At 46.8% G+C, this 26585-nt stretch overlaps 1 protein-coding gene across 3 annotated transcripts in view; it reads right to left on the reverse strand.

The window, feature by feature from the left end:
* Positions 1–26585, reverse strand: part of Disc1 (DISC1 scaffold protein) — a 213547-nt gene that overhangs the window by 148187 nt on the left and 38775 nt on the right. For all 3 annotated transcript variants that reach the window (XM_052728611.1, XM_052728609.1, XM_052728610.1), the window contains exon 4: positions 558–705. In XM_052728611.1, coding sequence (XP_052584571.1) covers positions 558–705 — 148 coding nt within the window. The remainder of the gene's footprint in view (positions 1–557; positions 706–26585) is intronic.

Consider the following 26585-nt stretch of genomic DNA (forward strand, 5'->3'; position numbering starts at 1 on the left):
GCGGCCGCACATGCACAGAGAGACAGGGAAGGCATGAGCATGCATGCAGCCTCATCCTCTGCCTTCTTTCTTCTCCTGATAACTGTCCCAGGTGTCAATCACCTTGGGAATTGTCCCCATAGCCCCATGAGTGTGGTTTACCGGTCTAAGACATCTCTTAATGCAGCCAAGTTGACAGCCAAAACCAACCATCATCCATAATAAGCTTAATCAAGGCAAGGATAAAAATACAGTACCTCTTTAAGGATAAAAAAATGACGTTAATAAATGTATTATTGACCACAGGAAGCCCAGGGTCATCACTCTACAGAGAGGCAAATGCTAGGGAGGAATCCTCAGAGGACTGGAATTTGTGCAAAATGATGTCTGGTGCTTATGTCTGAGACACCGGAAGTACGCAGGATCCTGCAGAGGTGGGGATGTCAATGTGAAGATACAGGGAGAGAGGCAAGACCCCAGAAGCAGCAAGGAGAATGGTCAGTGACAACAGGATGGAGAGAGGACAGCAGAGAAAGGAGAGCCAAGTGCAGACTGTGGTGGCATCCACAGCTACTCACCTTTGGGTGGCTCCGTGCAAGGCCACCCGGGTCTGTGCTGCTAGGAAGCCCAAGAAGCTGGCAAGAGGTGGTTGTTGTGAAGGCAGAACCCAAGGCAGATGGTCTTTCTCCTGTTCCAGGTCTTCCAATCGCTGTCTCAGTGTCTCTGCTGGAAACCCAAAGAGGTCAAAGAGGGAGAAAGGCTGTGAAACTCAGGGAGATAAACCAGCTCTCTCCTCAGCCCCAGCAGCTCCATCTACAACCCAGCTCTCTCCTCAGCCCCAGCAGCTCCATCTACAACCCAGCTCTCTCCTCAGCCCCAGCCGGCTCCATCTACAACCTAGATCTCTCCTCAGCCCCAGCAGCTCCATCTACAACCCAGCTCTCTCAGCCCCAGCCGGCTCCATCTACAACCCAGCTCTCTCCTCAGCCCCAGCCGGCTCCATCTACAACCCAGATCTCTCCTCAGCCCCAGCAGCTCCATCTACAACCCAGCTCTCTCAGCCCCAGCCAGCTCCATCTACCAGCTCTCTCCTCATCCCCAGCCGGCTCCATCTACAACCCAGATCTCTCCTCAGCCCCAGCAGCTCCATCTACAACCCAGCTCTCTCCTCAGCCCCAGCCGGCTCCATCTACAACCCAGCTCTCTCCTCAGCCCCAGCCGGCTCCATCTACAACCCAGATCTCTCCTCAGCCCCAGCCGGCTCCATCTACAACCCAGTTCTCTCAGCCCCAGCCGGCTCCATCTACAACCCAGCTCTCTCCTCAGCCCCAGCCGGCTCCATCTACAACCCAGCTCTCTCCTCAGCCCCAGCCAGCTCCATCTACAACCCAGATCTCTCCTCAGCCCCAGCCAGCTCCATCTACAACCCAGCTCTCTCCTCAGCCCCAGCCGGCTCCATCTGAGTCACCCAAGGCTGAGGGCTGCTCTCCTGACTGTTGGTTTCTTCTGCAGTGTTCCAAGACCTTTCCATTGCTTTGATCTCCCAGCTGTTAGGGGCTGTAGTTTACCAGGCTCCATGGTGGTCATGACTGTGCCCCACACCCAGAAGGGCAGCTGATTTTTTTTCTTTTAATCATGCTAATCATTTGGGAGAAAACTGCCAAATTTGAAGGATTCGAAAAGAGCAGGTTATTGGTTGGTTGGTTGGTTGGTCGATTGGTTTTTCAGAAAGGGTCTCACAGAGCCCAGGATAACTTGGAACTCTCTATGCACCTAAGAGTGACTGTGAACTTTCAATCCTGCCTTCATCACCCAAGTTCTAGAATTAAGAGGCATAGGCCACCATATCCAGTTTACTCAGTGCTGGGGACTGAGCCCAGGGCTTGAAGCATGCTAGGCAAGCATTCTACCAACTGAGCTACATCCCTAACACTATAGGATAGATACAGTTTTGAGAAATCAATGCCCCAAAGCCAATTTTTTAATAACATAAATTTTCAATTTTAAAGAAAGAAATAGCCAGGCAGTGGTGGCACACACCTTTAATCCCAGCATTCAGGAGGCAGAGGCAGACGGATGTCTGAGTTCAAGTCCAGCCTGGTCCACAAAGCAAGTTCCAGGACAAAAAGACCAAAATAAATAAACAAATAAATAAATAGTGCTTATCAAGTTGTAGCCAATCACAGGTCTTGAAGGCACAGAGTCCCCATAGTCTCCATACCAGAGCTGACTGTACCCCTGTCATATAGTAGGTCTTATAGTTGTTCTAATGACCTCGGGTCACCTCAGACAAGTTATAAACATGAATCACTATAAAACCACTTAAAAAATAAGCTGCAGATATTGGAATCCCTTCTAGTTCATAATCAAATCCTAGAAAAATTTAAAACTTCCTATAAAGTTATCTTTGAGCCAGGAGTGGTAGCTTACCACACTTAGGAGGCTGAGGCAGGAGGATCTTGAGTTCAAGAGTAGCCTGGGCTACATAGCAAGAGCCTCTTTCAAAAACTAATAAAATAGTGTTGCAAGATAGGATCTCGGGCAAGCAGCACTGGCCATGTTCCCCTTCGGTCTGTTCCAGTGTCCTGTGCATGCATCTCTTTCTGTGATATCCTAAGAACACTCTAGAGGCTCTTCCTAGGTTCAAAAAATGCCCCTGCACATCCCAAAGGCCTTAGAGACCATTCCCATGGACTCCATTCAACATTAATAGTTTCTGCAAGCTCAACCTTGTGAACCAAGCCTGTCTTCCCAGGTCAAGTTAACACTAGTCACAATGTAGCAGATACAGCCCTTCTCCCATGCTGTTCCTCTGTGAGCACACATGCCCTGATGAAGGGAAGGCAGTGAATGGGCAAGTGTCTGGAAAAAGTCCCCATTCAGGAGTGACTTTCCCATAAACCCACCAAATGACCTGAAAGCAACATCCAGATACTGCACAGAGAGTAGAATTAATTACTTGTCTCACTGCTGTGACAAAATACTGGTCAAAAGGAACTTGAGGAAGAAACAGTCTATGTGGGCTCACAGGGAAGGTACAATGTATCATGACGGGGAAGAATGGAAGTAGGAGCTTGGGATCACACTGTACCCACAGTCAGGGCACAGAGCCAGATGAACGCTCTTCCCCCTTTTTATTCATGCCGAAATCCCTGCCCTAAGGGTTTTGGTACCTCCCACATCCAGGGTCAGTCTTCCTGCCTTAGTTAAACCGCTTAGGGGGTGGGAGGAGAAGCCCTCATAGACACACCAGAGTCTCATCTCCTGGTGACTCAAAATCCAGTCAAGTAGACAAAGGAGACTAACCACACCAGGAACTTACTGAGGACCCGTCCTTTGTCCTAAAGGTGTTGACACTCTCAGCCTCCTCCGTTTCCATGTCTTCTGCCCCGCCGGGGTCCTGAGAGCTCTCCACTTCATTCCTACATAGTGCTGACATTACAGTCCCCACAGATGCACACATGAGCATCAAGAGCAATGGACCACCTGACACATCCCAGCACTACACTGAGTATGGGGTTTCCGTGGGGCTGAATGGTGTACACCTGTAATCCCAGCTGCCAGGAGGCTGAGGAAGGAGGGTTGTGTGAGTTTGAGGCTAGCTTGAGCTACATAGTTATGGGAGGGGAGAAGAGTAGAAAGGACTTGTGTTGTCCTGGCAGTGGAAAAATTAGTGACCAGGCAAAACAAGAGCTTTCAGGGATAGACTCCTGGGTGCATGGACCTCTTCAAAGTAGCCTTCCCTGTGTTTTCAGCTAAAATTGGGCAATCCAAGCATGCCCAGGGACATGTCTGTCGTCATGTCAATCTTTCACATGTGATTTGAGACTTTATATATATATATATATATATATATATATATATGTATGTACACACACACACACACACACACACACACACACACACACACACACACAGGCAGGGTCTCCCCACATAGCTCTGGCTGTCCTGGAGCTCATTATATAGACCAGACTATCCTCAGACTCACAAGAGATCCACCTCCTCTGCCTTCCTAGTGCTGGGGTTAAAGGCGGGCGCCACCATTCCCATTGTGACTTTTCTTTTTCAGTTATGATCTTAACCTGAGCGTGTTCAGGAGTGACCCTCCCCATACGAATATGGACAGACTCCCCTGCTAAACGAAACCCCCACGCTTTGTTTGGGGAGACCACTGCTTTGGAAGTCGCTTTGTGATCTCCTTCGCTCTACAGGTAAGGAATCTTTCCCATGTTGGCTGTTCTGACTTTGGCTTTGTGCTTACCACAGTGTGAACTGACCATGTCCAATTACAGAAGTCCTACCAAGAGTTGCTCATTTTTAATATGCAAACTCACAGTAGATGTGGAGATAGCCACAGATGTACATGGGCATACATTTCCAGGTCTCTTCTGCCTGCTCCATGCAGAAGGCTGGAAGAAACCAGCCCAGGAGTCATGAGCACACTAGGCCCAGATCAGGTTTGCAAATGTCCTCCTCCGGGGAGGAAGCAGGGCTGCTGGGGAAGTTGCTGGCCCCAGGGCTGAGGCAGTAGCAGGATGAAACAAGTCTAGCACATCTTATACCAAAAAATTAGAGTGCTGGAAGATTGAGGATGCGTCAACACAACACAAGAGGCCTCCTAAAGAAACTCAAAGATCAGATAACTTGAGAATCAGAACAAACAATAATAATGGTCATGTTCATCCCCTTGTAGCAAACTGGGCCCTGGACATTGTGCTGACAAAATGCTTCCTGGTGAGAGGAAGCAGAGAGGAGGCTTGGTGGTGAGCAGGTTCCTAGGGACTGTTAAGTAATCCCTCTGTAAGATGTATCATTACCAAAAGAAAACGATAGCTCTGAGGTAGTGAAGCCTAGAACCACAGCATGTCAGTGAGGATGGTGGCCATCCAAAGTAGGGCAGGACACAGTGCAGAGAACACACAGCATAGGTTCAAGGAAGCGGAAGCATCAGATGGACCTGAGCTACAGGTCGTCAGATACAATGCAAGGTCTTCACTCCTCCAAACATCCAAGGCCATAGCTGCAGGCAACTGTGTTCCTAAAGGGAGACGGGGAATGGGGCGCAGGGGGGGGGGTGGTGGTGGTGGTAGGAGAGTCACTGGGGTTGGGAGTCAGAGAGGAACTAAATCTGTGAAGTAACCTCTTCTCCAGGGACCCCAATTTCTTCCTAAAGGACATCAGACCTATGTCAAAGTTGACTTCATGACTTGAAGGCTACAGCTCCATGACCTGGGGACATAACCTTGTTTATGGACACACATCTTGGTCCTGGAGGGTAATGAGGCACCATGACTATAGCTTGCCATCAAGTAGCCAGGAAAAAATTTATAATGACATGTGGGTCCCATCAGGGACACAGAATGAGGGACAAATGTAAGCGCAACCTGGGACTTTGCTTGTACATGCAGAGGGATTTCCAAACAAGTCAATTTCATTAAAATAAATTAGCCAGCATCCTGCTGTGCCTTTCTGAAGTCCCCCTCCCCCAACTACTTTCCTCCTCTCCAAATGACCCAGTGGTTAAGGAAACAGAGCTTGTTTCCCTTGTGTGGTGGTTTGAATAAAAATGGCCCCCATTAGGTCCATAGATTTGAGTACTTGGTCATTAGGGAGTGGTACTACTTGACAGGGATTAGGAGGTGTGGCTTGTTGGAGTAGGTGTGGCCTTGTTGGAGGACATGTGTCACTGGGGGTGGGCTTTGGGCTTTCAAATGCTCAAGCCAGGCCCAGAGTCTCTCTCTTCCTGCTGCCTATGGATCTGGACATATAACTCTCAACTACCTCTCCAGCACCATGTCTGCCTGCCTGCCAGCATGCTTCCCGCCATGCTGATCGTAGACCAAACCTCTGAGACTACAAGCAGGCCCCACTTAATTCTGCTTTCCTTTGTAAGAGGTGCCTTAGTCATGGTGTCTCCTCACAGCAACAGAACACTGACGAAGACACCTTGGTTTCTCTTCCTTTTAACTCTCTGTTGTTTGAACATCCTGTCGATACTGTGAATGTGGATTCAGTTGGTAGCTCCCGGCCAGCGTCAAGAATATGTTGCATGTATAGGTGACAAATAAATGCAGCTGGCAAGTCACTTAACAGGAATGATACAATAAAGACAAAAGAATATTGTTTGCACTTTGTAAATAGCAAAAATAAATGAACAAATTCAAAATTAACAAAAAAAAGGTGTGAGCAAGCAGTGAGCAAAATCAGGCATTAAAGAATGCATTCTGATTGACAAAATCTATCCTGGGCATATTACAAGCTTTACACTGAGGATTTCACGGCAGAGATGCTGGCCACCACCTCACTCTACCTTGAAGCAAGAGAATTGGTGTCACTGCATTGTATTGAGTTAATTTCCTTGTTGTTGTGATAAATACATGACCTGCCCCCCCCAAAAAAGAGTTTATTTTAGTTCATTGACTGGGGGGAGGGATGGTGGTGGGAGCTCGAGACAGCTGGTCCCATGGCATCCACAGTCAGGAAGCAGAAGGGGATGATGCTGGTGCTCAGCTCGGTTTCTCCTTTTTAATGAAGCTCAGATCCCCAGCCCGTGGAATGGTGCTGTCCACATTGCAAGTGGGTCTTCCAACCTTAGGTAGACCTTTCTGGAAATGCCCTCATAGAAACTCGTGAAAGTTTGTGTCCTTGGTGATTCTAGGCCCCATGAAATTGACAATAAAGATTAACCACCATCTGTATAAATTTATTAATGTTTAATGAGGGTCATCTGCTCCCCTGAGCCCATCAGTAATGAGTACCTGTTTCAAAAGCTGTACTATGGAAACCCAGTGAAAGACAACAGATAAAAGAATGAATATGTAAATAAGTATTGATGAAGCAGAAACTTTACATAAAGACATCTTGCTAAGTAGATTGAATTCCTGTTATGCATCTCCCCTGGGATGACAGCATACATGGCATGAGCAATATTCTTAGAGACTGGTGACCAGTCTACATCCTATGGGGCCTCTCCGGCTGCAGCCATCAACATCTTCACCAGTCATTTTTCATTGCCTTTTACATAATAGTCAAGAAATGCAATTTCTTGAGAGCTGCATATTCTAACTCTCATTAGCATACATATCACACATAGATGGCCAGTGTGCAAGGATTAGACTGTAATAAGATGTATTTCCGACCATCTCAAGCACAATGGAGCCAATCTTTGACATTTCAGAATATTGGAGTTTGTTGGAGTCGTTTTCATAAAGATCAGCTGCCATCGGGGCACTGTAGATGTCAAATACATTAAGCATTTCTGAGCATCTAATGCATGCACAGTGATGTGTGTATATTATTTCTGAACTCCACAACTTGCAGGGTAGGATTACAAATATAGAAAGCAGATTTCAGAACACTAAATGATTTGCCCAACATGTCAAAGTGAGTGTTATAGCAAAGGTGGAATTGAATCTTGGTCATTTTACATGTCAGCCCCAAAACTTTTCCACAAACTTCCTTGGAGTCACCCTGTTCCTACATCCCCATCACACAGGGGTCCCATCTCCCTGCTCATGTGTCTAGACCCCTCATGACAGTGAGATCTACCAGGCTGAGTGATAACTACCTGCCTACTGGCATCTAGCTTAGGCCAGGCACACAGTAGGCACTGTATAAGTACTCCATAGATCCACAAATCTGAGTCTCTGTTTGAACAAGACATAGAAAAACAGCCACTGTGTGATAAGCAGAGCCATGTGTGGTGTGTGACAGTTAACTCTTAAAGTAACCCCAAGGCAGGTGTGCGAGTCCTACTTTGCAAATGAAACACTGAAGCTTAAGGAACATTTAAAGCATTCTCCTAATTAGCTGCACAGCTTTGAGTTTCAAAAATTAAGCCCAAGATCTTCCCACTTCTATGCTCTGCTCCTCACCACTCCATCTTTCTCTAGGGAGGCTGGTAGCCCCTTGGCCGTGTCAAGTCTTGAACTCCAAGTCTCAAAGCTTAGTGCCAATACCCACCATTCCAACAGCTCATTTCCTACCCTCTTTGCTTTTTCTCACAGAAAGTACTGAACAGCCAAAACAAACAAACTCATTAAAGCAAAACCAGCCTTGGATCCAATTCTAGGGGCATGGCGAGGCACCCTTGGTACTCCTGCTTGTGCGATAGAACAATTAGAGAAGCGGTGTGGAAATATTTGAATACTACAGGATAAAAACAGGATGCGAGATTATATATCTGCAGTCTCTGTACTCTGTGATTACAACTGTGTGTGTCTTTTTAAACCCGAGCAGAATTAAGAGCTCAGCAGTCAGTATGATTATGAGTGATTTTATCTCCATTTCTCCACTTACGAAATCAGCTGTAAAATCCCAAGCTGCTTATTATTTCAGGAAGTTATTAACTCACTGGCTCCTTCTACTAGTCTTTGATTTCTGCATAAATGTGGAGATTTGGTTTCTTCAAATTCTTAATGCTAAGCTGCTTAGGGTAAGCCTGGCTCCTGAGGGTCAAAGATCCCTCTGGTGAGCAACGAGGGGGATTTCTGGAAATGTACTCTTCAAAGCTCATGGCACGGAGTAGTGGCCTGGGAAATCATCTTGATGAGGTATGAAGGGGCAGCTGGCCTCAAGAGAGTACGGGAGGCTCTGGAACACCAACACTCATTTAGCTGTGACGCTTGCCCACTCAGCAGGAAGCCTGTTTCCTCATTCTTGATGCATGGTCATTGATTTGCTCTGACACATTTTAGCAGAATGTGTGCTTTGAAGCATCTGTTCTTCCCAAGGGAAAAAAAAATTATCACGCAAAAGAAATTACATTGTGAGTGACCAAAACAGTTATGGTAAAGAGACCTCTAGGTATTTACCCAGAGTCATAAACTAGCCGCCCCCCACCACCACCACCCCGTTATCAACACACCGTGCAAATGCCACCTCACAGATACATCAGAAAACACACAGATCAATCTGGTGTGAGCTTCTGGGAAGAGGGCTTCACTGAGGCACTCTGAAGCACCCCTCACCTCTACACAGCAAATAAAAGAGAAACTTCTGTTTGAGGTCAGCCTGGTCTACATAGTGAGTTCCAGGATAGCCAGAGCTACATAGAAAGACCTTGTCTTGAAACAAACAGGCAAACAGAAAAGACAGATAAGGTTCTTTACTAAATACCAATCATGGAGGGTGCCAGGGAGGTAACTGGCCAGCCTACTCCATTTTGGTTAGAGTTTATTAAGCCCTCGGGTTTTCAAAACTGCAAAAAGCTATCTCTGAAGAATGTTTATTCTGATGCTAGAAAAGTCAGTCACCTGCACGTGTGGTCCAGGGTCAAGCTCAGGTTTGGAGTGGAGGCATCCCCACTGGCAACTGTCCAATGGCAGAGGATGGCTTGATCCACTGCCTCCTCAGTGTTGACGCCATTATCGTCATTCCTGCACCTCAACTCTACCTCACCAGCACCAGCACTACTATAACCACTACCAATACCACTATTATGTCACCACCACCTCCTCCATCACCGTCAACCCTACCATCCTCAACAACCACTTCTGTCACCATCATTCCTACCTACCCATCGTCATCATCGCTACCATTAGCATCCCTCACACCACCTCCTCCACGCCCTCTGTCACCACCACCATTGTACCAGTGCAACCATCAATCCCATCACCGCCGCTGATTCCTAGGGGAGAAGCATGAAACCTGCTACATCTGTCTCCATTTCTGCCTGTACTTAGTAATATACACAAGGGGAGGGGCCTTGCCAGAGAGACGGGAACATCCTTGGGATAATTTCCAACATTATAATGTAGAGAACCCAAAAGACAAAACGTCATCTGCCAACACAATGAAACAAGTCAGGAAGGACACGTGGAGCATTACTAACAAAGACATCACTACACAAGAGACCAAAGTTGGGGGTTGTTATATTTATGTACTCTCTAAATACCAGAGGTGGGTCATGAGAAAACAGATGTGACCTTTGGAAAGCCAGAAGTACACAGATGCTTTCCAATGGCCGGTTACCATCATTAGTCAAGTCTGCTCACGCTGTCATATTTCCCTCTAAAGACATGCTGTTTACCTCCTCATGGAGCCTCAAGTCCATATGTCCTAAAGAGTCCTTGTGACTGTAGTGGCAAGAGGGGACACCATGACTTAGCAAGGCACCAAGGCATTCATATGAAAGAATTCTGAATCCAAAGCCTGGTTCTAGAGAGGCCATTTGATGCGGGATACTATCTTGATTGGATCTTAACTGGATCTTGCTCAGAACCTTGCTTTGCCATAGGCTCTTCAACAGTGATGTGTGACCTGCCTAGAAATATGTGGTGACTAGCCTTATCCTAGGTCATGGAAGCATACCATCAATGGAACTACGGCCATTGCCATGAAGTAGGTAGGAAGTATGAAATTTAGTCTAAAGACACTTTCCTTTGTTGTTATTGCTTATTGTTAATTATGATGTTAGCCAGTTGGTAAGTTTTAGGACAGGGTCTCACTATGTAGCCAAGGCTAGCCTATAACTCATGATTTTCCTGCCTCAGACTTGAAAGTGCTTAGAGCCTTTCTAAGTCAGCTCAGTGAAATTGTGCCACATTCAGCAGGTGGCCCTAAGAAAGTGGCTTGTAGGAAAACCAAATAGACTGCATCTTCTGGTGGCATCACCATGTTTATAAGAGTAGAAACTCTTAGAAAACCCTTTTAATGAACAAAACTGCTGTGAACATCATAGCTCTCTGGATGCACAAAATTAGTATAACCTTGATATGGTGATAAAAGCAAGTTTGTGAGTTTGATATTGTTTTAAAATTGAGTTCCAACAATGTCCTTCTGAGGGTCCCCCTTAATCCTTAAACTTCCATGGAGAGCATTCAAAACAAGCCCAGGACCAAGAGCTGGATTCCTTTTCTAAGTTACAGAAAAATATAATAGGAAAACTCTACACACCCATTTACAGACATGTAATATGGGAGCCTGGCATGGTAGCTTAGACATGTAATCCCAGCAGTCACAATACGAAGGCAGGAAGATGACTATATTCTAAAGTCAGCCTGGGCTACTTGGTGAGATCATGTCTCAAATACAAACAAAAACAAACTATGTCAACCTGAAAAAGAAACTGCTGTCTAAAATGTAATAACAGATATTCCTTCACGAAATAAACTGTATTTCCTACTCCCCATATTAATTGAGATTTGATAAATGCTCAGCTATCACTAAGATGTGCTAAAATTATAGATGGTGACTAACTCACTAAGCAGTCTCCAGGCACAGCACCCCATGGTGAATGCAGATCTCGTCTGAGCAACAGAGAATGCATGCTGGTTCACGCCAGATGAACGGCTCGGCACATGCAAAGTTCCTCATGGAATGGAAGAGTGTACCACATCATCACACTTGGCCTCCAGCCGGTGACAGTTTTGGGAGGCTGTTGAACCTTTAGGATGTGGGGCCTTGTTGTTCAAATCTTAGATAGTCTTTTAACTAAAAAAAAAAAAAAAAAAAAAAAAAAAACCAGAGCCAGATATCAGGGTGAAAGCTGAAAGATCAGAGAAGCAGAACAGCCAGCCACTAGTTTTTACCTCTACGAAATCCTCAGCCTAAAGAAAGTGAGTTCCTATTTCCTCATGCCTTAAATGCCTTTCTCTGCCCTGCCATATTATTACTTCCTGGGATTAAAGGCATGTGTGCTTTCCAAGCAAAGGCATGAGATCTCAAGTGCTGGGATTAAAGGTGTGTGCCACCACTGCCTGACCTCTATGTCTAATCTAGTGGCTGGCTCTGTCCTCTGATCCTCAGGCAAGTTTATTAGGGTACACAATATATCACCACAGGGCCTAGCTGGAGGAAATGGGTCACTGGAGAGTAGGCCACCTCTGCTTCCTGTTCCTCAGCATGTGAGGAGTTGAAGAGTCATAAGTACACATCCTGATGCCATGGAGTCATCTACCACAGTCTTCTTTGCCATGATAAGAACAAACAAACTCCTCCTGCCTTAAGTCACTTCATCAGGTATTTGGTCACAGCAAGGAGAGCAGCAACTAATGCATTCAAACTCTAACAGCTTCCTGCCCGCCTCCCCATGGAGCAGTAGGTTCCCTATACCATACACTGAATCTAGACACCTACCAGGTGCACCCCAAGAATGAAGTTAAAAAAACAATTCTTCACAGAACAATGACTAATAGACCCATCTCTCAGCCTTCCAGCCATGGGATCACCCAAGTCACGCTATGAGCTCACGGCCCAGCCAGTATCTCTTGGGCCCTTTCTGCATTCACAGTTACTCTGTGTAATGACGCTGTAGAAAGTTCAAGTGTCACTTTTCTGGCTTCTGCTTCATGAACTCCTCTACTTCCTTCCATGAACACTGCAGATTTGGGGCCACCTCACAGACTGACAGCAGCGGACTCTCTTGGCCCTAAGGTTATTTTTGGAATAAGCCAAAAGCCTCTTCATCATTTCCCTCCATGGGTTTTGGTCGCACTGTTTTTCCTATTAAACTGAGCATGGCATCCAATTAGTTCCTATGAATAGACTTTTCATGAGCAATCTGCTCTGCTGGTGTTTTCCTAAGAAATTAGCTGGACACATCTGCTCACCAGAGCTTGAAAACCACAGGCTCATTCGCCCTCTTAATGGCTGGTCCTTGCAACCTGTAATCTCTTCAGACTCCATCACCTTCTGGAGAGCAGCTCTTAGCATATTCCTCTCTCGCCCGACTCAAGATGTTAGGTTGGTGCACTAGTGAGCAACCACCATTATCATTGTTTTTAAAATACAATGTGAGCCACATTGGTATGGCTATCCCTTCTTGGGATGGAAAATGAAACACACCATGTTCTGCTCTGTGCTGACAGTCCAAATGGCATGGCAGCATGAACAGTTCAAATTCTTTGAAGAGTATAAAGGGATGTAAGGTACAGCAGCATGGTCGGAAAAAAAAAAAAAAACCTTAGAGGAGTAAATGATTTTGATAGCCTGAGATTTTTCAATTAGGATGAAATCTAATCAGAAGGAAGACACCATGCTAGAATATTATTTTCTAGAACTAACACAGAATGGAGCCGCTTTCTTTGTGCTGAAGCACAGCAAAGCAAGTAAAATAGTGACTTTCAGTGTCCAAGCGATGTTAGTAGAAATCGCGGGACAGCAGCCAATGGTAAGAAAGACTGAGAAAGGGCCATGATTCTGCATGCTGTGAGCCTTCCCAAGAGCTGGCTCTAAGTAATACCCCTGTAAACAGCCAGAAGAAGCCAAAGGGTACAGACGTCCCTGCAGGGACTAGTCAAGAAATTACCCGTCCAGCTCCACAGAATGCCATGCCAACTGGAGAAATGAAACTGAGTTTATGGGATTGTTTTTAGAGGGAAAATGCCAGAGCAAGAGAAAGTAGCTGCAAGAGACTCTGAAGGTCCTTTCTAGAACCCCCTGAATTCCTCCAATTGGCCCCATATGGCAAGAAGACATAGTCCATGGTCATCAGGCCCAGGGCTCATGTGTCATCCAAGAACAGAGCCAAGAGACTCCTGAACTGTGAGGACAGACAGCAGCCAGGACTCTGGCTAGGTGTTAGCATGTGCGTACGCCAAGGGGAACAGCCAGTGGGTGCTTCCAGGACCTTGGACTGAAGATTCAGTAAACGATGCAAAGGAGAGTATGTGATTTTCTGCCTCTGCAAAGAGTCTTCTAGTGTGAGAAGAAAATAAAAAATAAAAGTGATTTTTTTTCTCTCCTAGGCTAAGAGACCCAGAGCTGAATCCTAGATCCAGCCAGTTGACCTCACAATCTCTGGGTGATTTCTCATCTCTAAGATCAGTGTATTCATCTTACATAGGAGACTATTAACACTATCCTATCTTGTGCCACCAAATTGTTGTGAAACAATGGCCCCAAAATGCCTACAAACACTTTTAAAAACCACAGGTGTAAGAGTTATTGTAGTGATACTTTGTTTATACACTAATAAAATTTGCCTGAAAATCAGAAGACAGCCACTAGATTAAACATAGAGGCCAGGCAGTGGTGGCACATACCTTTAATCCTGGCACTTGGGAGGCAAAGATCTGTGTGGATCTCTGTGAGTTCGAGGCCAGCCTGGATTACATGAGATTGATTCAGTCTAGGAGGGAAACAGAGCCAGGTAGTGGTGGCACACACCTTTAACCCCAGTATTTGGGAAGCACACACGCCATTAATCCCAGCACTAGGAAGACTGAGATAGGAAGTGAAATGGCTGGGCAGAGAAAGGCATCTAAGGTGTAAGGAGACAGGAACAAGAGAGCCTTTCGGCTGAGGACTCAGAGGCATTCAGTCAGAGGATTCGTGGAGACAGGATCGGCTGAGGAGTTGGGGAGGTGAGAAGTGGTTGTGACTTGTTTCCTCCCATCTGACTCTGGGGTTTTATTATAAGACCATTTAGGATTCATGCAACAAGTTATAACCAAAGAGACTGTTTTAATGGGCCCAATTCTTGATTCAGATTAACTCCTCTCATTGACATTATGGTTTTCTCTTAGGGTTACTGCTGTGATGAAATATCATGGCCAAGCGCAAGTTGGGAAGGAAAGGTTTACACTTTCATATCACTGTCCATCCTGAAGGAAGCCAGAACAGGAACTCAAACAGGGCAGAAACCTGGAGGCAGAAACTGATACAGAGGGCATGGAGGGGTGCTGTTTACTGGCTTGCTCATCTAGAGGCTAGATGTCTCAGATGGTCTTTAGCATATGCTAGAATCCCAAAGAAGTAGGCTCTGCCAGTGAAGGAATAGACTTGCAAGCAAGGCGAGAGCGAGCAGGCAAAGAGCAAAAGTGTCCTTCTCCCATGCCTATATAAATAGGTTTCCAGCAGGAAGTACAGCCCAGATTAGAGGTAGGTTTTCTCAGCTCAAACAATCTGGATTAAAGGTGTGTCTTCCTACCTCAAAGATCCAGATTAGAAGTAGATCTTCCTACTTCAAATTAAGCAAAATGTTTAATTAAGCACACTCAGGGGTGTGCCCTCCATTTTGGGGTTTTAGTTAATTCAGATGTAGTCAAGTTGACAACCAAGAATAGCCATCATGGATTTGAATAGGAAATATCCGTTGCAGGCTCATGTCTTACACAGTTGATTCCCAGGTGGTGGCACTATTCTGGGGGTTTTGGGAATTTGGGGAGGTGGGACCTAGCTGGAGGAAGTAGTCCACAGGGGACGGTCTTTCTGAGGATCCTCTCCCTAGCTCCTTGTTACCTCACTTGCTGCTCCCATTGCCATGACGCTGCCCAAGCAAATGGGCCCTTAAAGGACAGTGGGATACATGGATAACTAAATTCTGTCATACACATTAGCACAATGTCAGTAACAAACTAGGAGGTGGTGACAGGTATGCACTACAAAATTAAGGCAAAAGGCACAGGTGCCCATAGAGCAAGGAAAACGAGCATGCTGAGGACTGGGTGCGATGGGAAAGCCACGCTTCCTTGCTGGTAATCGTTTGCTACACTCAACTGTTTTGTTATCTCTCAGACAGTCGGAAACAAGTGGTAGAAGGCTTGCATGAGCTAGAGTTTCAAGAATACAATTATGTTGCTAAGTATCAAGTGCATCATCAGAGCAGTCCTGCTCCTGGCTTAATTCTATCAAATATAAGTGCTCTTTTCTATGATAATCCCACAGTTACACGCCAGCTTTTTGCAGGGCAGGGTACAGAGTCAGTGATGACCCATATCTACCAAAAGCTAGAAAAGAATATAGGCTGGGGAGATGGATTCATTGGCAAATTGCTTACATTGAATGCATGAAGACCTGAGTTCAGGCCCCCAGATTCTACATAAAAAGCTGGTGCAATGTAACACACCTGCAATCCTAGTGATAATGAGATGGAAGGTAGAGACAGACAAACTCCTGAGAGCTGGCAGGCCAGTGAGAGACCTGTCTCAAACAACAGAGTGTTAGGAGCCTGAGGGTTGACAATTGTCCTCTGACCACCATATATGCACAGCATGCATGCACACACCTGTACCCATATGTGCACCCCACACAAGCATGTGTGTGCACGCAATGAAGGAATGCATGTGGTATCATACAAGTCTACTGGAATATTCTAAAAAACACTGAGTCAGAGCAGAGCAGCAGAGACGCTTGTGAGTCCATGGTGCCACCTGCTGAGCGGTATGCTGCGTGTGTTTGGAGTGATGCCATCAGTGGAGAGAACTTTCCTCCTGTGTTGACCACTCCCAAAGGACATTGTCTTTTCTGCTATGTGAGAGGCTACAGCCCTTCCCTGTCTCCTAAGTATCCACAAAGAGAGGTGTCCATGGAGCCTGGAGCTCACACGGGCCCAGTGGGAGTATCTCGGAGCCAGGCTGGACAGCATAGATCAGCATCCCTGCCTTCTTGCTGGAGGCTGAGACTTTAAGCAGTTCTCCCACTCAGCTCCTCTGGAGCCCCAACCTTACAGTCAGGCTCCAAGAAAAGGCCTAAGTGCATCCTTGCCTTAGCTGGTGACCGTTTTCATCCCGTCAAAAGTGTGCTATCTGAGAAGGCAGAGTCGGGTGGAGGGGCAGAGCAACATTTTTCAGAATGCTGGTCTAAGCCACTAACAAGTGAGTTGCTTAAAATAACAAGAAGAAAACAAGCACAAAGTCAGTGGTTTGTTCTATGTATGTGTCCTTCTTCCTGGAGGTCACTGATACAGACGGTGAGACCCACTAACCCCTGCAGAGTCCATTGTTCGGACACGGGCACCAGGTACAGCAAACTTGTCATAACCATGCACTGGAAGTCCTTCGGGTGAGCAGACACCTAAAAGGGAAGAAGAGGGGAGGGCAGGATGAAGGCAGGACTCCTGAGGCTACAGAAATCACCTTCTGAGGATGACAGGCAAGAGAGATCTGATTATGTGAAGGACAGTGTCTAGGGGTACCATGATCCAATCGGTGGGACAAAATCACCAGAACAAGCCACATTGCAGAATGAAGTCAATGTCTTGGAATGTTTGCTCTGGGTGGACCATCAGAGGGGTCTGTTTTAATAGATGTTGCATGGGGCCACGCAGAAGTAATGGCTCACGTGTAGCTGGGCTAGATACGGATTTTGTAAGAAGAGTCAGCCATGGCCAGTGTGTCCAACCTCATTGAAACAGTGCAGGAAGTGGGAAGGCTGTTAGCAGTCTACAGACCAGGGTCTGCAAATGAGCTACTACCTGTCCAATGTTTACAGCGAGCGTGTCTTGTCACCAAAGGGGATGGGGACTTAGTTATGGTGCTGAGGTTCCCAGAGTACGGTCCTCGCAGTCCACATGAATCCCATGCTTTTCCATTCTCATTCCTTTTGATGTTTTGAGACAGAGTCTCACTGTGTAACCCAGACTATTATTGAACACTGAATTCTCCTGTCTCCACTCCTAAGAGCTGGAATTATAAATGTAATGGTTAGTAATGATTGGTAGTTTGACAGGATCCGGAATCACCTCAGAGACAAGCCTCTAGGCATGCCGTAAGGGATTGTCTAGATTAGATTAACTGAGGTAGAAACACCCACACTAACTGACAGATAAAGAGAAGAAAAAAAGCTGAGCCCCACCATCCATCTCTCTCTGCTTCCTGAGGGCAGACGTAATGTGAGCAGCTCCATCAGGCACCTGCTGCCATGCCTTCCCCACAGTGATGGACTCTACCCTTGACCTGTGAGCCCAAACAATTCTCGCTTAAGATGCTTATGTCAGGGATTCGGTCACAGCAACTGGAAAGGTATCTAAGAGGACAGGTGGGCACCACCATGTTTAGCTCTCTATTAACTTTTCAAGATTGGTTTTTTTTTTCCTTCCTTCCAAAAAATGTAGGGACTGGAGTGAAGGCTCAGTGGTTAAGAGCACTAGCTGCTCTTCTGGAGGACCCTGGTTCAGTTCCCAGAACCCACAGGTCATCAGCTCAGACACATGAGCCTGTGGAGGGCGGTTCGAATCCCTCAGCAGCCCACTCTTCCACCACAATCCTCTTCTTCCCACTGTGCCTAAAGAAGGAACATGGCTCTAGGCGGGCTCCAGTCATCCTGCCCTGCTTACATTATGCTAACAGGAGTATTGTTCAGGGATTAAGGGTCCCACAGTGAATCCAGAGAAACTGGTCCCGCCTCCAGGAAGAACATAAATGCCTCTAAGAGGGATGTGCAAAAGGAGTGGCTTTGGCCTGGCTGACTGGGATGCAGTTTTGAGGGTTTCCTTAGAGCAAGACTTTCCCGAGCTCACCAGGGGTGCCCCTGTTTGAAAACCAGCAAAGTCGGTCTCTGGGCCCAGTAACCAGGCAGGGAACATGTGGTTCCCCCAGGCAGGCTGCAGCCAGCAGACTGTGTCTGGACTCCATGAAGTCACGCTTCCCCCTGAGCGGAGGCTTGCCTTGCCTTCCCGCTCTCTGCGGAGTTGGACCTTCCCAGGGCATGTGGTGCCTCGGTAGGACTTTTCACACATTCATTGGCCTCCTTGTTTTGTTTTTGTTTGGCAGTGGAGCCAAGCAGCCTGGGAATTTGTGGGATGGATTCTCTCAGGACCGCCAGCTGCACACATAACTAGCCCCCAGACCCGGCTTTGGTTGCTTCCCTGAGCCGGTGTGATAAAAGAGTCACACCTTCACTCACCCTTTGCATAAATGGACTCCCATTCTGTAGGCGTCAGTGCCCTTGATCTCCCCGATCTGCACAGACTTGGGAAGATACACCTGCTCGGAGCGCAAAGCCAAATGGTACAAACGTCTTGTTAGACCTCTCACGTTTCCACAGCCTGTTTGTGTTCACTTCCTTCTAGTTTTTCTATCTGAAAACCCTTTTTCTTTTTTCATATGCACTATGAAAAAGAAATGAAAAAGCAGAAACATTTATCCAGACCAAACCCTGTGACAAGCCCCCTTCTGTCAGCACGGTATCTGATCCGCTCGTTCCTCGGCTTCTCACGTGGCCCAGGGGGAAATGGGAGCAGGAGCTACCGCACTCTGGACAGGAGATGTGGTCTGTCCATCATGACAGATCTGGCTTGGGAAGAAAGCTGGGAGCAGGACCACAGTGCCGTGACGGCAGGCCCTCTCCCCTAGTTAATTGCCATGACTGGAACCAACTGTTTGCCCACACAAGGACTCCCTGAAGAGCTATGAGACTCCCCCGTGGTGATCTGTGGGATCATTTCAGAAGAAAGGACACAACGGTTCTTAAGAGAAGTTTTCTCCATGAAACCCACTGGCCACCCCTTCCCACAATCAGTCCCAGCACCAACTCTTCCCTGAAGCAGTCCAAAAAGAAGCAAAATTCACTCTTGAGCCCTCCCATGGAACTCTCAGGGAATCCCCCTGTGGCAGAAACTACAGGAAGCAAGCAAACATCAGAGAAAGGAAAAATACAGTGATATAAAAGAAGGGAAGGAAACATCCCACCATGACGCTGGGAAGGAAGGAGAGAGCTGACAGACGGGGTGATAAGCCAACGCAAGAGGGGGTGACACAAGAGAACGGAGCATCTGACAATTACAACTCATTATGAGCACATCTCACTTCAAAACAAACTCCCCGAGGAACTAATTTACGCTAAATGTGCTGCCAGTGAGTCGGGGAAGCCATCATTTCAAGCCACCCTTGGGCACATGGAAGTGCTTCCTGCACTCGGAGGCTGACAGTGGCGCCTGGTGCCCATCTCCCCCCAGCAAGCTCCCATCAAGCCCGTGCTCTGTCAAGCCCGTCAATAACAACTGATCCCAAATTACGGCACAAGCTGGCACCCTGGATAAAGGTCAGGTGGAAAACTGTCCCTTCCACCCCGTCACTGTCATCAGCTTTGAAAGGTCATTCCACCCAATCCATTGCCATGACAGAAAATAACTTTGTCTACTGTGACATGTGAGATGTTCCCTTCCTTCATACAGGCGTCCTGGTTTCTCGTCACGCTCCCTAACATTGAGCCAGGCACTCACAGTCTATCGGAAGCAGGAAGTTGGATACAAACAAAACTGAGCAGAAAAACAAAGCCTGGAGCCGAGGACTCTCTTCGCAGATTCTTAATACCTAAGCATTCTTCTGGGTCTGTGCTTGTGGCTAACACTTACTCAGTTATTCCTTATTTTTCTTGTCGTGGTGATATAAACAATGTAAGGAAGGAAGGGCTTATTCTGAGTTATACAAGGGGATACAATGTATCGTGGAGGGAAGGCACCCCAGCGGGAGTGTGAGGAGGCTGGTCACATCGCCTCCACCATCAGGGAGCTGGGAGAGGTGAATGTTAGCACTCCACTCACTTTCTTCTTTTTATTTAGTCCAGGACCCAAGTCCATAGGATGGTGCCACCAACATTCTGGGTAGTCTTCCCTCCGGAGTTAAATCTTTCCAGAAAGATTCCCAAAAGTGTGTCTCCATAGTGATTCTAAGTCCAGTCAAGGTGACAAGTAAACCCTCTGTCTTAGTCACTGTTCTGTTGCTGTGAAGAGACACCATGACCATGCAACTCTTACAAAGGGAAACATTTCACTGGGGCTGGCTTACAGTTCAGAGGTTTAGTCCATTATCGTCATGGTGGGAAGCATGGCAGCGTGCAGGCAGACATGGTGCTGGAGAAGTAGCTGAGAGTTCTACATCCAGATCCACAGGCATCAGGAAGAGAGAAACACTGGGCCTGGCTTGAGCTTTGGAAACCCCAAAGCCCACCCTCAGTGACACACTTCTTCCAACAAAGCCACACCTCCTAATCCCTCTCAATTAGTGCCACTCCCTGATGAACAAACATTCAAATCTACAAGCCTGTGGGGGCCATTCTTATTCAAACCACCACACCATCACACTAGGTACCATATGCAAGCCCAGTTATAGCATGGGCTAATTCTCCAAATGACCCTGTTGCTCTGTTGACAGATGAGAAAATAAAGCGTAAGGAGCTTGAAAAAAATCTGTACTAGTTCATACAGCCTGCTGTGATGGCAGAACCTGATTTTGTTGTCAGATTTTTAACTAGATTGACCTGAAGGTACTGAAATCCTATGATTATACTGCTCATATAATTATCTACTATTAATAACCATAAAAATGACAATAATTGGAGCTGGGTATATGGCTCAGCTGCTAGAGCAATTATCTAGTATGCATGGAGCTCTGGGTTTGATCCCCTCAGCACCACACAAACTGAGCACAGTAATACACAACTATAAATCTCAGCATTCAGGAGATAAAGGCAAGAATATCAGAAATCCAATGTTATCCTTTACTACATAGAGAGTTGAGGCCAGCCTACCCTACATGAGACCCTGTCTCATAATGATAAAGACGGTAATTACTATTTGTAATAAGCTGTATTCTAAGCTGTGGGGATTTAACAAGGCAATTCCATGTAGTTAAAAAAGGTTTATTTGGGGGTAACTTACAGCTAGTAAAGGGGCTGGTCACAGGATCTGGGAGAGGTGAGGTGCAGTCCAGTGGGGTTCTCTGGAGAACTCTGACCAGTCTGCCACCCAGCATCCAGGATCACCAGGAACCAAGAGGGCTGGCCCGGATCTCGGGTCTTAAGGGCTCCCGTCTCGGCCCCGCCCCAGGGGCTCATCATAGGTAGGCATGGCAGTTACCAGAAGCCTCACTAGGGGTAGTACTTCCAGGTCAAAGCTGGAACAGCTACCCACTACAGTATTCCAAACTTATTCCTCAAGAGGAGACTTTGACCAGCACCATGCTGGAGGAGAGGGTTAAAATTAGGCAAGTAACAAGCTGATAATTTAAAATAATAAAAAAGTACCTCCTGAGTGTATTTAATTTACATTTATTATGTTATTTTGTCTTTAAAAAATAAAAAGAAATATAAATAGGGTCTCTCTTCTCCCCAAGAAGCTCAGCCAAGGGGAGAGCCAACAGCTGTATTCAAGTATAATATATAGGAGGACACACAAACATGCCGACATTGACCCCAGGGCAGGAGGGTCTCCTCGGACCTAGGACAAAGAAGGGATGGTAGGTGTTCACAGGTATGTGGTGTGGGTCAGGACCCACTGCCCTCTAGAGCAACTGGGGGGCCAGACAGAAATCAAGTTAGGATAGAGAAAATATAGTTAGGACAGGGCGAGGGTTGTCTGGGGACTGTCCTAGCTAGCTAACACCTGTCCTAGTAACAGTGTGATCAGGGGAGGTGGGAAGTGTCTTGGCTAGTTTTATGTCAACTTGACACAAGCTAGAGTCACCTAAAAGGAAGGAACCTCAATTAAGAGAAAATCCCTCCATAAGATCCATCTTTGGGCATTTTCTTAATTAATGATTAATGGGGGATGGACCAGCCCATTATGGGTGACGCCATCCCAGGGCTGGTGGTCCTGGGTTCTATAAGAAAGTAGACTGAATAAGCCATGAGAAGCAGGACAGTAAGCAGAACCCCTCCATGGCCTCTGCATCAGCTCCTGCCTCCAGGTTCCTGCCTGTTTCCTGCCCTGCTTGAGTTCCTGTCCTGACTTCCTTCAGAGATGGGACTGTGATGTGAAAGTGTAAGCAAGTAAACCCTTTCCTCCCCAACTTGGTGTTTTAGTCATGTTTCATCACAGCAATAGTAACACCTACTAAGACAGGAAGATGACAAAACTTTAAGGTGGGGTTCAACACGTAAGAGGAATTGAGAGAGGTGAGATAGAAGCCAGGGATCCATGGAGAGACCCGTGAACTAGTACACCCAGATAATGCTGAGATCAAAGGACAGAAAAGAAAGACACTGGTGGGAAAGACACACAGACCTGCACACTGTCTCAACTCACAGTCCAGCCAAAGAGGGGGGTCAGGCAAGCCCCGTTCCTCCTTACTGCAGTAGGAACTGAGCACATGAAACTGGGCTAGGATGAAGCAAAGATAGGGAGCCACAATGGGACGGTGGCTGCAAACATGGCCTTGGGGTCTTGGGTTGGATATTCTGGACCCTGGGATTACAAAGAAAAGTGGTATAGCAACTTAAGACCTTTTCATACTTATGGAGAAACCATCAGGAACCAGGATACAATAAAAAACGGTTCTCAGGCAACCAAGCCAGGAGGCACAGGTCAGTCTGATGAGTGTCTCCACAGTAGTGTGGAGTTGGGGGGCTGGAGACAGTCAGCAATGGCACCTCACTGACAGTTCCTTCTTTGCTGCTTCTCATTTTACTTCCCATTCAGTCTTGACTCCAAACACAAGTTTTGACCCACTAGCCTGCCTTTCCTCTTGGCAAAAGGAGATGGCCGGCTGCCTGGGAGAAGGGCACACGGTAACAGGGTGAGCAGGGAAGGTGGGCTTGGCCCCAGGGGCTGCTGCGTCACACTGTGTCAGGGCTGCTCATCACACTGAGCCTGGAGACATCCAGCCACACGCACCCATGCAGAACAGAGAAAGGGCTTTTTATGTATGTTGCCACACGCACCACTGAGACAACCCCTGATCTGCTCAGGCTCCACGTCCTTGTGACTGAAGACGTCAGAGAACTTCCAAATCATTATTTACCAAAAAGTTGCTGTTGTTGTCGTTGTTTGCCCTAAGTAACTTAAAAAAAAAAAAGCCTCTGGAGTCCATTTCCCAAGGACAGTGTGTTAGCTATGTTCCTGTTGTTTTAATAAAGATGCTCTGACCAGAGCAACTGAAGGAAGAAAGGCTTTTTGACTCAGTGCTAGGTGACAGCCTATCATGGCGGGAAGCTGCAGCAGCAGGAGCTTGAGAGAGCTGACCACCTTGCACGTACTGTCAGGAAGCAGAGAGCAGTGGTCACTGGTGACTGAGTGGCTCCCTTTCTCCATTTACACTGTCCAGGATCTAGCCAGGGAATGGCACCACCCACAGTGGGCAGGTCTTCCCACCTCAACTAAGGCAATCACGATAACCCCCATGAGCATGCTCAGAGCCCCATCTCCCAGGTGATCCTAGATTTTTTTCTCAAGTTGACAGTTAAGTCAACAGTCACAGACAGGGCCTTTAGAGCAATCACATCCCCACACCAAAGCCTTGGGAGACAGTGCAGCAGAAATCAAGCGTCAGACCGAGGTAGGTCTGGAGGAAATGGCCACTGACACACAGGAAGCTCCACCACTGACAGCAGGTTGGCACCAGACGTGCCGCAACGTTTCACTAGATAGATGCAAGACTGAAATAAATGCCTGGACAATTCACACAAACAGAAAGTTGTCCAGCAATCCATAGCACAGAGCAAGGCAAAGGCCAAGCGGTGGGGTACCACCTTCCCGAGAGGAGATGGCCACCATGTTTGTGACAGTTCTAAAGGGAAGGGTGGCACAGTTCTCTGGGGATGGCTCATTATCCTCTCTGCCCACAAGGGCAGAGTTCACAGAACAGCAGAGGCCCACGGAGAATGCCAAGTCCCAGGCCAGAGCACTTCCACCTCTCCTCTGATGTCGTTTCCATCCGGGTCCCACTTCCATTCCGTCCCTTTCTATCTTTTCCCCTAGCTTCACCACCAAGATAATCAAGCCTGGGTATGGAACCGCACCCGTAATCCTAGCTATTTTAGATAGGCTGAGACAAAAGGGTCAGGAGTTCAAGACCAGCCTGGGCTACACAGTTAGATGTCATCTCAAACAAAGACAAGATAATTTTTTAGTTTCTGTCTGTTGCTGTAATAAACATTCTAAACAAAATCAACTTAGGGAGGAAAGGGTTTATTTGGCTTACACTTTCGGATCACATGTTCTCTGTGGAGGGATGCCAAAGCAGTAACTCAAGCAAGAACCCAAGGCAGAAACCATGGAAGAATGCTGTTTGCTAGCCGGCTCACACAGGTCACGCTCAGGTAGCTTTATTATACAGCCCAAGACCACCTGCCTAGGGAATGATGCCACCCACAGCAGGCTGGATCTTCCAGCCTCATTTAACAAGACATTGAATCAAGATAATTCCCAATATACAATAATACTCACAAGCTAGTTTGATGTGGGCAATTCCTCAATTTAAGCTCTCCTGCCAGATGAGTCTAGGCTGTGTCAAGTTGACAATTAAAAATTAAAACTAACTAGGACAATAATCAATGTTGGGGCTTCCTTAAACCCAAGACACGTTACAGTTTTATTTCCTCAGTGTCATTCAATGTCATCCAGCAAAGCACCAGAAAATTAACAAGAAAAACAAGATCCTGAAATCCACCCTGTAGAGAAGAAAAACCCATTCACTAAGATGTTTAGAATATTCAAACTTCAAATACTTCACTGTAACTTGCATGCTTTACAATATAGCGTGCTTTACCTCATTCACAAGTTTATTTTTCCATCTTGAAAGAAATCAGATCACTTACAATGAGCTTCTTATTGCCACATAGAAAGTAAGAAGCCAAATTATCCTGTCCTGCCTTCTGCTTGTTCCTGATGCTAACTGCCAGCTGAGGTTACTCAGAAGTCTCAGTTTCCGGTGCTTTCTAACATGTATGGGCAAAAGGAAGAAAGGGACCTGATCCTTCCAAACGCTGAGCCGTGGGCGCCTCGTATCCAGCACCAACACATTTACTCCTCCCACACCAGGGAACAAGTTTATCTCTCCTGTTTCACCCTGGAGCAAACAGGTGCCCAAGAGCAGACAGCAGGGCAAACCGCAGCTGCCACACCAACACCTGTCTCCTCACCCGTCCCAGGACTCTACTGCACTTGCCAAGCCATCCCCATCCAGGAGATGGGGAGATGCTAAATATTTCACAACTCAGATTCACAATACCTCAGCTGAAAACATACAGAGAACGAAAACAAATGTGTGTGTGTGTGTGTGTGTATATATATGTATATATATATGCATTATCAACAAATGTTTCACAGCTCATGAAGGTGTTTTTAAGGATCTCAGGTTTTGAATAAGTTAAATGTTTCTGTCACTCTGTGCAAGAAGTAGAAGCGTTAGAACACTCTGCCAGTAGAAGCTATCCATCAGTCAACTCAATTGCAGGTTGTGGTCCAATCACTCTTTATTATAATACACATAACACGCAGCTAATGGATGGAGCTTTTCCAGAGCCCCACATAGAAACCCTCTTTACACTGTCATGATCAGACGTCAATCAAGGGCTACTCTGTGAATTAGCTAGTTGCTGTGACAGAAAGAACTCAGTGAAGAGAGGGTTGTGTGGGCTCATTGTTCAGGGAGATAAACCACTGTGGCAGGGAAGGCAGGGAAGTGGGGATGGCTCTTCTCTGCAACAGGGAAGCACAAGGCAGGAAGATGCCAGGAACAGAAATGAGGACCAGGCTACAACCCTCAAGACCCATCCCTCCAGTGAGGCTCCACCCGGTAAAAATTCACAACTTCCCCAAAACAGTGTCATCAGCCGGGACCAAATGTTACACACACACAAACCTCGGAGGACCCGAGATTTTGCTTCCTGGGGAAGAGTAAGACAAAAGTCTTTGGGAAATCAGCAACCAGGAGCAACTTGAAACAAATATGTGAGAGTGGGTTTGGGAGGTATAGGTCTATATCTAAGACACACTGATTCATACAGCCGAGCAAGGGACTTGGAACTATAGTCTAGTATGGATGCATCCTGGGATGTTCAGCCACCATAGGGTACATTAACACAAGCCTAGTGGCACAGCCAGCCACACCCTTACCTCCACAGTGCATTTTGCCACACCCCTCAGCTCCTCTATGTAGTCCAGGCTGCATCACTGTTCAGTTTGCTACACCCCTCAGCTCCATGGCGCAGACTCCAGGATATAC

This window comes from Peromyscus californicus, unplaced genomic scaffold (genome assembly GCF_007827085.1).
Source record: "Peromyscus californicus insignis strain IS unplaced genomic scaffold, ASM782708v3 Scaffold_8__1_contigs__length_139910024, whole genome shotgun sequence".
Classification (NCBI taxonomy): Eukaryota; Metazoa; Chordata; class Mammalia; order Rodentia; family Cricetidae; genus Peromyscus; species Peromyscus californicus.